Source organism: Elgaria multicarinata, chromosome 22 (genome assembly GCF_023053635.1).
Source record: "Elgaria multicarinata webbii isolate HBS135686 ecotype San Diego chromosome 22, rElgMul1.1.pri, whole genome shotgun sequence".
Taxonomy (NCBI): domain Eukaryota; kingdom Metazoa; phylum Chordata; class Lepidosauria; order Squamata; family Anguidae; genus Elgaria; species Elgaria multicarinata.
The window spans coordinates 9,721,933-9,733,674 of NC_086192.1; the positions used below are offsets into that span (position 1 = coordinate 9,721,933).

Consider the following 11,742-nt stretch of genomic DNA (forward strand, 5'->3'; position numbering starts at 1 on the left):
AGGAACGCCCGTCCTCGCGCGGGTCTTTAACTTGCTTAACCCATGGCAAAGTTGTCAGCTGTAAAGTGAAGCTATCCAGAAACGGCTTCATCTTGAGTGGCTTTATGGGGAGAGATCACCTTGAGGTCTCACTTAAAATGTCAGTATTACGGAGAGGGTCATATTTCTACACAAATGACCCAGAGGCGTACTGGTTTTTCAGCACCCAGCTTCAAAGCTGCCTTCCCCTCAACTCCATTCGCGAACTGGGAATGTTTGTTGGCCATGGTAACTTAAGGGGGCTAAGGAAGACCCTGTTCCAATTCATAATTAACTACCTTTTTGGTAGAGTGAAGAGCAGCAACCAAAGGAAATGAGGGAAAGAGCTCAGCAGGATTTTTAAGATGATGATGACGATGATGATGATTTAAACCCCCTTTCAGGATAAATGATCCCCTTTAGGCAACTTAAGTAGTGAGTAAAACAACATAATAAGATTATACACACACACCAATAATAATAATAATAATAATATGAGCGAGAAAGAGATAATAATAAATTTATTTATTTCATATCCACCTCTCTTTCTGGATTGAGGCAGGGAACAACATCAAATACAAAAATACTATAAAATACATGAAACTGATTAAAAACATTGAAATAACAGCAGCACATAGATAAATCAAATAAGCCCGGATTAACTGACTTGTCTTAAGAAATATTTTTGTAAGCTGCCTTGAGAGCCCTTTTGGCTAAAGGGTGGGATAGAAGTGCTAAAATAATAAATAAAATAGCAGCAGCAGAAGTTACAGCACCAATAAATCATTCAAAAGCCAGTTGAAATAAAATGCCACCCTAAAGGACATTCCTTTGGGATGATATTCCAGAGATGCGGGGCTACCAGGAAAAAGGCCCTGTCCCTGGTACCCTTCAGCCTAGCAGCAATCGATGGTGGTCTGGAAAGTAGGGTTTCAGATGCTGATCTTAAGTCTTGGGCAAGTACCTATGACTGTTTGTGCAGGTTGTCCTTCAGCTAGCCTGTTCTCCAACCATTTAGGGCTTTATAGGTTAATAGCAGCACCTTCAGGAGTTATTCCCTTTCCTAAACTAAACAATGAACAGCGCCCAATTGACTAGTTTAGTATTCTGTGTTCGACATCATAGAAATACTATCCAGATGCTTTTGTACAAGGATGGGCAGATGTTAGATTCGGACCTACCAGTAGGTTAGCTTCGCAGTAGATTGGCAAGGGTTTCTGACTGAATTGTTTGACAACAGAAAGGTTCTCCCCTCCTGCCCTTAAACTGAGCTGTTAAAATTCCTGATCTGTTGTTGCTGGTAGTAAATTTGTGCTTTTGCATGTAGCTCCACCCCTGAGCAACTATTTTGCACCTGGCTCTAACTGATGAACTTCCTGGTTGTAATTAAAAAAAAAAAAAGAATCTCAAGATCCCGAAGTCTGCTCACAGGTGCCCTAGAAGGAAACCGTGCCCTTGAAACTAAAACCGAATTCTTAAAACATAATTTGGCCCCAGGCTAAGCCCTCAATCCTGTTTTTGGAATACCGGAATATTCCCAAGAAAATTCTTTCACAGTACCCCTCTGTCCCACTCGCTTGCTATCCATTCATTGAGACCGAAGAGGGGAGGGAAAGTTTAAACCTAATGAAGATCCCCCCAGCACTGCTGTGAAGGTTTTGCCTGAGCTTAATAGCAGCATGGGATGCGTAGGGAGCTTCATCAGGGTTACAGAGGAGAGGGGATAATTAATCTCCCCACGCTGCTCAGCTGATGGGGTAAGGAGCAGCTGGGCAGTGGGAGACACTGGGTGCTTTAGACTGTGTAGAACACAAGACTTCATTTTGGTGGGTTGCACTCCCCAAGGTATGGAAACCGCCCAGAGGTATCCACGTATCATTAGCCGTGGTTGCTCACCCTCTCCAAAAAGGATCATCCCACTAGCCGAGCGTATTATTTTAGCATCAGACACGCTGCCATTACTGAGCCACAAACAAGTGGCTTATTACTAAGGCGCGTGTTCAAATAAAAAACGGCTCTGCAGAAAACCCGGCCAGAAACACTCGCTGTGAATCTTGGTTGCAGAGTTATAGTGGTGAGCATAACATTATAGCCCCAACATGGTTAACCAAAGAATCTGGCGAAAGCATTCTGCACAGCGACTTGTAATACGTTTCGCGTGTCAATTATGCTTGTTGGCCAACGGAGTCCAGAGTGGGAGCTCTGGAAATATTTGATCATTGCCATGTATTCATTTTAGTACCTGGTAAAAGCACAGCAAGCAGAGAGTTAATGGAGGGGTAAACTGGGAAACAGGACGCGGCCATAGACCAAATCAGTCCGTTATTCCATCTTTCTCAGCATTTACACTGATTATCAGCAATTCTGCGGGGTTTTGGATGGGGGCCTTTCCTGGTCCTACCTGGAGACTATGAGGATTGAACTTGCGTGCAAAGCAGGTGCTCTACCGCTGAGATATGCCCTCGCCCAAATATTGTGGGCCATCATGATTCACACAGGGAGAGAGGCTGTGCGTTGTATGGGATCAGCCCTGCAAGTGATATCCTATGCCAAGGCCCAGAAAATGGGGAGTTAATAATTGAGGGAGTGCCTCTGAGCATGTGTAGAAGATCCGTGTCTGAACAGGTAGGCCGTAGCATCTCCTGCTTCTCACCACCACCATTGTCTGGGCCAGAGTGAGAGGTAAAGGAACAAGCAGGTTGCAACAGGGAAGAGTCCAGGGGGCTCTGGTCAGTGGGCCCCAACCATGGCTACCTTTGACGAAGGCACCTTAGCTGTCCTCACCCACCCAACCTCCAAACAAAGCCTTCTTTCGTGGCCCCTTTCTTTTAACAAGAAAATGGGAGGGGAGGAAAAGACAAAACTGTCAACAGACAATAACTCCACCCTGCCAGCTGCAAAGGGCTTGTTTATAATGTCAGGGTGTCCTTTTGCCCTGAGTCACCCAGTAAATAAGCCGGATCCAGATGCGTGCTTGGTTGCATGTCGGTCTGTGGGTGGAGCATCCTGGCAAGGCTAGCAGCATTCTGTGGTCTTCAGAAGATGGTTAAGCTGCCACAGATCCCACCATGGCTTAAGGGATCAACCAGAGAAGCCCAAGAAGAGGTAGGAGTGGGCAAGGAGAGGTGGTTATTCTCTCTACATCAGAGCTGGTGGCATGCCCTGCCAGGCATTATGGACAAGCTGGAGCGTGTTCAGAGGAGGGCAACCAGGATGATCAGGGGTCTGGAATCAAAGCCCTAGGAAGAGAGACTGAAAGAACTGGGCCTGTTTAGCCTGGAGAAGAGAAGATTGAGGGGAGACATGAGAGCACTCTTCAAATATTTAAAAGGTTGTCACACAGAGGACGGCCAGGATTGCTTCTCGATCATCACAGAATACAGGACACGGAATAAGGGGCTCAAGTGACAGGAAGCCAGATTCTGGCTGGACATCAGGAAAAACGTCCTGACTGTTAGAGCAGTACGACAATGGAACCCCTGAGCTAGGGAGGTGGTGGTCTCTCCCACACTCGAGGCCTTCAAGAGGCAGCTGGAGAGCCATCTGTCAGGGATGCTTTAAGGTGGATTCCTGCATTGGGCAGGGGGTTGGATTCGATGGCCTTAGAGGCCCCTTCCAACTCGACTGTTCTATGATTCTATGACTGTTCCCAGCATTGCTGTCCTGAGTAGTGCATGATGGCAGCTAAATCACACATCGACACTTCCCTAAGAAATATGAAAGCGGGTTAGGGGAGTGGAAGATGGGTTGATTTGTAATGGAACGCTAAAAATACAAAAGCCCACTTAAAACCGCATTCCTGAAAATCCGTATAAAAAGGAGGGGCAGGGAGAAGCAGCATGGCAGAATAGGCCAAGGTGAGGGTGCCAGGAAAACCACAGCCTGCTGGCTCCTGTTTAAAATGTCACTGCCTTGCAGATTACTGCGTGCAGGAAGGGGGACGTACAGCACTCGCCCATGCCATGGCATGCATCGTTCGTCCTGCAGCCTCGGGGGGGGGGGGGTCTTTTGTTCATGGTGCCTGGCCGCTACATTGAGTTTTAGCAGCCTCTCTTCCCTTAAGCAAGATCCCAGAGCCAATGGTGATTTCAGACCAAATTGCAGGGCATATCTATGTATACATCTTGGGCGTTGTACCAGTTTAACTGTCATGGTTTCTCCTGCACAATCCTTGGAATTGTACCTTTGCAAGGGTGCTAAGGAACCTAACGAGTCTTCACTCCAGGACGTCCTTCTTACCGGCACTAAGTATTTGGCCCAGACAGGCATGAAAACACTCCTTGAAGAATGGAGTAATTTTCCTGGGTGAATTCTAACATTTGGGGTGACTGAGGGTTTTTTTCTTCCCCGCCCCTTTTGCTCATAAAAAGAGAACTTTCCTTTAACTTCAGCCAGCAGCCTTCAGCAGTGTGGTGGTGTTCCCTTCTCATGTGGGACAGGAGAAACCTTGTCTTCTTACGGGAACCTCCCTGAACGTCCTTAGAATGCCTCATTCCCTGAAAGCCGTTGATATCCCCTCCTTCAGGGAAGATAAATGATCCTACAAAGTGTGTGTGTGTGTGTGTATTCAGTACAACCTTAATTTTTAGACCTCTGGGATGCCCCTTCCTCAGAGATGCTTGAGGGCCATTCCCATCTCAGCAGGTGCCACCCTGAGGCAGCTACGGAGGCCCCACCACGACTTAAGGGCCTGTCCTGCTGCCCTTGTCAGCAGTGCCAATGTTGTGAGCAGTTACAACGGCAGCCTCAAAGTACTCATCAAAAGAGTTATGCTGTCATCTTCTTGCATGGGCCATTCTTGAGGGCATTTGAGACGGCACAAGGACCGTAGAGCACTTGCTTTGCATGCCGAAGGTCGCAGGTTCAATCCCAGGCGTTTCCAGGTAGGGTTTAGGAAGGCTATCTGAAACCCTAGTCTGACTTCTCGTGTTTCACAGCAGTGAGGGATTAAAGGGAGGAATTCGAGCTTTAGGGACCCCCCCCCACCTCGCTAAGGGGAAAGGGAGAGAATGCTTGCGACTGCTGCTGCTTGGAGAAAGCCAAATTCCACGCGCAAAGTCCGAACTCAAGAGAGAGAGCCCAGCCCGATGCTGAGTTGATGCGGGCACCCTCCCTCCCCTGGACGTCTTTATTTAAGCATGCTTGTCAATGAAATATTTTCCAGGTGTCTTACAGCACGTGTTTAAAAATGATACAAAACGTGTACCACCAGCAGCCTAAACAAGAGCCCGCTAAAATCTACGAAAGGCCTAGGAAAAGCACCCTTGTTTAAACTCGGCAACTAAACGTACATCAGGTCTGATGCCAGGAGGACTGTTAAGGGGATTCCCCAAGAGCTGATGTGCCACCACCGAGAAGGCCTCACCCCCTGGGAGCGACCCAGTTCAGTTCATAAGGTGGAGGCACCCAGAGTTGGGTCTCTAATAGGCAGGCTCATATAGGGGAGGCAGTCCTTCAAATCCCTTGGTCCAAGATCAGATAGGGCAGGGTGTGACTTCCATTGAAATCCACCTGATGACTCTTCAAGAAGAGGATCCCAGAGGTCTAAGAACCTTTAGGGAGGAGCCAGAGCTCAGGGGTGGAGCACCTGTTTTGCATCCCCGACAACTCCAGGTAGGTTTGGAAAAATTCCTGACTGAAGCCCTGGAGAACCATTGCTGCCAGTCAGTGTCATTACTGGGCTAGATGGACCCATGATCTGATGCAGTATAAGGCAGCTTCCTGCATTCCCAACAACCTCCTGCCCCCTCTTTGGAATCCTCTGGCACAGGTGTTAAGGGGATTCCTTAAGGAGGTTGGATAAATTCCTGGAGAAGACTATCCATGGCTACTGGTCCTGATGGCTAAGTGCAACCTCCAGTATCAGAGGCAGTAAGCCTGTATACCCTAGGTGTTGGGGAACATGGGTGGGAGGGTGTTGTTGCACTTGTGTCCTGCCGGTGGCTCCCTGGCCGACAGCTGCTTGGCCACTGGGTGAACAGAGTGCTGGACTAGATGGACCCTTGGTCTGATCCAGCAGGGGCTCTCCTTACATTCTTATGTTAACTAAGAGGGAGTGATTGTCTGCATTGTGGACACACTTGTGCTCTCAGATCCAAGAATCACCTGGTTTGTTTCCTTCTCGTAAAAGATAACCCAGCTGAAGATAGAAAACAACCCGTTTGCCAAGGGCTTCAGGGGAAGCGACGACAGCGACCTGCGCGTGGCAAGATTACAAAGGTAGGGACGGAGAAAACATGCCGGACAGATGAACCGAGTGGTTAGAAGAATTCTAGTATTCTATGGCACTCTCGTAGAATCCTAGACTAGTAGAGTGGGAAGGGGCCTCTAAGGGCCATCGAGTCCAACCCCTGCTCAGTTCAGGCATCCACCTTAAAGCATCCCTGACAGATGGCTGTCCAGCTGCCTCTTGAAGGCCTCTAGCATGGGAAAGCCCACCACCTCCCTAGGTCCTTGGTTCCATTGTTGTACTGCTCTACCAGTCAGGAGGTTTTTCCTGATGTCCAGCCGGAATCTGGCTTCCTGTAACTTGAGCCCGTTATTCCGTGTCCTGCACTCTGGGAGGATCAAGAAGAGATCCCGGCCCTCCTCTGTGTGACAACCTTTCAAGTATTTGACGAGTGTCTCCCTTCAGACTTCTCTTCTCAAGACTGAACATGCAGCCTAGCCATAGATATACCACACGGGGTTTTTGCTTGCCTCTTTTAGCTCTTAGTTTTGCTGGGTTGCGTCCCCAGAGTTCTGTGCAAGCAGTGGCAGACCCACATCTTCCACCAGTGGCGAATGCCTCTCCGTGCAGTTTGAGACTTGGGCAGAAGCCCGTGCGCCTTGGCAGAAGCGGGCTATAAATAAATTAAATGTGCATTACAGATGGGAAACAGACATTGAGTGAGGGTGTTTTGCCCAAGCCCACCCACAGCTCTGCGGCTGAGCTGTGCTCTTAATCCAGATCGCCCAGGTTGAGAAGGAACTGCAGCTCGGTGATAGAGCACAGGCTCTGCATGCGGAACGGCCCAGGTTCGATCCCAATTTTTAAAAAAAGGGGAGCAGGTGCCAGGGAAGGGCATTGTTTTGAGACCCTGGAAAGCTGATGCCTGTCAAGAGTGTACAAAAGACTGCAGAGTTGGGCAACTTGTGGATTTCCAGAAGTCCTGGCCTTCAACTGCCATCTGTTCTAGCCAGAACAGCCAGTGCTGAGAGATGATGGAAGCTGTAGGCAAAACAACTGGAGGGCTACACCCATGCAGCAGAGGGACAAATAGCCTCACCTGGTAGAAGGCAGCGGGTTTCAGACTTCCTTTGGGGAACCCTTTCTACATCTGTTGGTGTTCAGAGGAAATCCTGTGCACTGCAGGGGACTCTGGGGCCTATAAAACATCTCACAAATCACGCAGAGCGCTGGGCTCATTGTAGCCCCATACGTGTGGAGAGTGTGCCCTCCTAAATCGCATCAAACGCTCTCCTGCAGTTTCACATTCCAGGGGAATACGGGTAATCAGCGTTGGCTCCAGAGGAGGACAGCATGGTTGGGCGTTTGCTAGTACTAGCATTTCCACAAAGTATCCAAGAATATCGGATGCAGCCAAAGAGATCCTCAGTTGGCATGTCCTACCTCTTCCTGCTTAGCAGGGACCTCTGTGAGTATTGGTTGGCACTGGTCGACCTGTTTTTCAGAGAAGCTAACTTAGGAGTCTTGACCCCCTCACTGAGGAAGCCCTGCTAAACATCCAAGGGACAGAGTTTGGAAAACTTCCATTATAGGTCCCCACAATTGTCAACTAACTGTAATGACGGTTTTGTTCTACTGACTCCTGTCCAAATGCGCTGTAATTGGCTTCTCCCCTACTGCATCTGCAGCAAAGAGTATCCGGTGATCTCCAAAAGCATTATGAGGCAGAGGCTGGTGTCCACCCACGGTCAGCTCTCTGCTAAGCCTGACGTCAGCTCGCTCCACGGGAGCCACCAGGGTCTCCAACACTACCAGTATGAGAACGGCGCTCACATGCAGTTCGCGGCATCGGATGCCCAAGACCTGCCCCTCAACACCTTCGCGGCGCAAAGAGAATCGGGGCTCTTCTATCACTGCCTGAAGCGGCGAGGTAATGGAGATTTGTAGGCAGGAAGGGATTACGCTGGGGACCTTCAGCTAGCGGATTTTCTGCTAGCTTTCAAGGAAGGCAGGGCTAAACTATGGAACTCACTACCACAAGATGTAGTGACGATTTTGATGTCTTTATAAAAGGGGGTTAGACAAATTCCTGGAGGAGAAGGCTAAATGGCTACTAGTCCTGATAGCTATGTGCTACCTCCAGTATCAGTCAGTATGCCTGCATACACTGTTTGCTGGTGAACATGGGTGGGAGGGTGCTGTTGCACTCAAGTCCTTATGTGGGAGGTTTCCGTGGGCAGCTGGTTGGCCACTGTGTAAAACAGAATGCTGGACTAGATGGACACTTGGTCTGATCCAGCAGGGCACTTATGATGGTCTTAGACCTTATACAATGCAATTTTTGAAATTTTGGACTCCTAGCGATCTCAGTTGTGAGCTCTGAAGTGTCCCTCATTTGTTGGGGGCTTTCTTGATTTGGATTTAATTTTATGCTGTCCTTCACTATGCTTTCATCATCAATGGTTTTTCACCATAGTCTTGCTCTGAGATGGTTACGTGTGACTAGTTGTTCCAAGAGCATGGGGATGGGGATATACGTTACTATCATCCATGTTGTGTGAACGGGGATTTCACGTTAACACTTTTGACTAGATAGCCCAGTAAGTACACGGCCGCACCTACATCCAATTTAATTGTCTGTGTGTGAGAGAAAGAGACTGGATTTGCACAACACCAGCCACACTAAGCGGTTGAGTTTAGCATCTTGTCTGAACCCAGGACATTTTCTGCAGGGTGGCTTGTTAACAATGCAAACTGGCTTATTTTTATTGAACAGGCCACCTTGGGAAGCCATAGTGGTTAACAAGCTACCCTGCAGAAAATGTCCTGGGTTCAACAAACAACAAACTTACATTCAACCAGTGAGTTTGGGTTAGTGTGTTGTGAGAACAGCCTCATTGTGCGTTTAGCTTGTTCTTGGGGACTAAGGTTGCAATCCTAAATATACTAACTAGGAAGTAATCGCTACTGAACTCCTGGGATTTACTTCTGAGTAAACATGCTTAGGACACTTGGACACACTTGAATTGAACGTGAAATGAAACAGTTCAAAATGCAGCTAGGAAGCAAAAGAGCAAAGCAAAGTAAACTTTTAATCACTCAACCCATTCTGCACATTGACTCTTTGGTAGAAATGTATTTATAATTAATATAACTTATTTGCTGCCCTTTATTGCAAACGTTGTCAGGGCTGCTCACAATCTTAAACACGGCATCTCGAGCTCAGAACGCTGTTCTACTACAGACAATCCATCAGGAAAGGAGATCCTTTCCTGAAAATGTAGCGAAAACTTTTACCAGTTGCCAGAGCAAGTCCTTCGCTTTATCATGCAAGATTTCTGCAGTTTTTTGACATGAGGTCCTGGCAAATGTAGAGCCTTTGAGGGGTGTGTGTGTCTATGTGTGTGTGTGTGTGCGTGCTCACAATAAGTCATTCTAAGACTCCTTGAATTTGTCAAAAGCAACACTACAAAAGCAGTGCGGCCAGACGGTTATTGAGATGAATGAAAAATAATCACTGGATGTAAGAAAGTAGTTGCCCAGGTCATTTAAACCTTCCACTGATAAAACAAAGCTCCTCTAATTAAGATTGATTGGATTAGGTGGACATTGACAATGCCCTTTTTACTGTTAAGCAATATCTTTCCAAAAATGATCATAAATGGTGTAATTGGATTAGCGCGAAGGCAATGGCGATACTGCAACTTCTTGAACCATTTACTACAGACCAGATCAAAAGTCTGATCCCACACAGCATTAGGTTTGCCCAAGCCCATTGGAGTCAAACCTAAGACACACCTAGGGTTCTGTGAAGATCAAGATGTAAGACACATAAGCTGGGTTCACACAACACGCTAACCCACATTCACTGGCTGAGTGTGGGTTGTTGTTGAACCATGTGTTTGTTTACTGAATTGTGGCTTAGCAAGACAATTTTTCACAGGGTGACTTGTTAACCACCCTGAACCACACACACACACACACACACACACACAATCATGGGTTCTCAAGGTGGCTTGCTTGAGAAAAATAAGCCATGCTGCATGGTTTAACCAAGCCACCCTGTGGAAAATCTCCTGGGTTCAGACAGCACATTCAACAAACAACTCACACTCAACCACTTAGTGTGGGTTAGTGTGTTGTGTGAACCCAGCCATGGTTTTAGGATTATCTAGAAAGCAAGTTGTATGAAGGGACACTGAAGGAACTATGCTTAGTTTAGAAGAAAGTGGTGAGATTTCTACTCTCCTCCTTTGGAAGCTTTTAAGATTAGGATATACTTCAGGTCCAATGGTGGAATGAAATTACCTGCTTTGTTGCTTCCAGCCTTAAAAGTCTATTTTGGATGGGACTGGAAAATATCTTAGAGTAGTCGTGGAGGGGAATTTCTTCTTCCATGCCTTTGATTCAAACCATATCGTATTGTTGTTGTCGCTTTTATTTCTTGACCGTCATGTTTTCAGACTTAACCTCTGCATCCACAACACCTAGTAAAATGATAGTTTGCTGCGAAAAGGCATTTCTCAGGAATTCCAAGGGGAGTCCACAGTACGCCCAAATATTTCCTGGACCTGTGTTAGATGGGATTAGGACCCTTGTGTTCAAAGACGTCCTGCAGCGCGACGACTTGCGCTGGAGTCTTTCACCACCTAAATACTCCTTCGTTTTGTTGTGTTCATTTGTCCACAGAGGGTGCCCGACATCTGGACTTACCCTGCAAACGCTCTTATCTCGAAGCCTCCTCTTCCGTCGGGGAAGAGCACTATTTCCGGTCGCCGCCTCCATACGACCAGCAAATGCTAAGCCCCTCCTACTGCGGTGACGTGACGCCGAGGGAGGCCTGCATGTACTCTAGTTCGGGTGCGGAAATTGCCGGCGTCTCGTCAGTGGAAGATTTGCCTCCTCCCCCTCCCCCTTTGAGCTGCAATATGTGGACTTCAGTTGCACCTTACACCAGCTACAGCGTTCAGACAATGGAAACCGTTCCGTACCAGCCGTTCCCTGCTCACTTCACTGCCACCACCATGATGCCGCGCCTCCCTACCATCACGAACCAAGGTTCCCAGCCTCCGGGCAACAGCCCCTTCACGGTGTACAATCAGCTTTCGCAGTCTCAGGTCCGGGAGAGAGTCCCCGCGCCGTCCTTCCCGAGGGAAAGGGTGCACCCTTCCGTGTGCGAGAGGAAGGCCCCCTCTCCCCACATAAGCACAGCCAATGAATTTCTGTACTCGCAAACCTTCTCGCTGTCGAGGGAATCCTCTTTACAGTATCATTCAGGCATGGGGACTGTGGACAACTGGACGGACGGATGACTCCGGCTGCAGAGCAATGAACATAATGACTACAGTTAGACTCACTGCTCGGGGACAATGTTAACTCAGTGTTAATACCTGTGGGTAACTTGCACTTCCGTGACACCTACAGTTCTGCCTTTGCAATTCCATGGATGTTTGTGTATCTGAAGAGATCGCTTTCCGTTAGACGCACGACCAGCTCAGTTTTGGGAAGTGGGAGGGAGGGGGAAACCCAGTTGTGTACAAAGGAACCTGGCTCAA

The 11,742-nt window shown here is 48.0% G+C and overlaps 1 protein-coding gene across 1 annotated transcript in view; it reads left to right on the forward strand.

The window, feature by feature from the left end:
* Positions 1 to 11,499, forward strand: part of TBX4 (T-box transcription factor 4) — a 51,947-nt gene extending 40,448 nt beyond the window's left edge. Inside the window, exons 6-8 of the mRNA XM_063146496.1 lie at positions 6,149 to 6,237; positions 7,876 to 8,117; positions 10,877 to 11,499. Of these exons, the coding sequence (XP_063002566.1) occupies positions 6,149 to 6,237; positions 7,876 to 8,117; positions 10,877 to 11,499 (954 nt within the window). The remainder of the gene's footprint in view (positions 1 to 6,148; positions 6,238 to 7,875; positions 8,118 to 10,876) is intronic.
* The last annotated feature ends 243 nt before the right edge of the window (positions 11,500 to 11,742 follow it).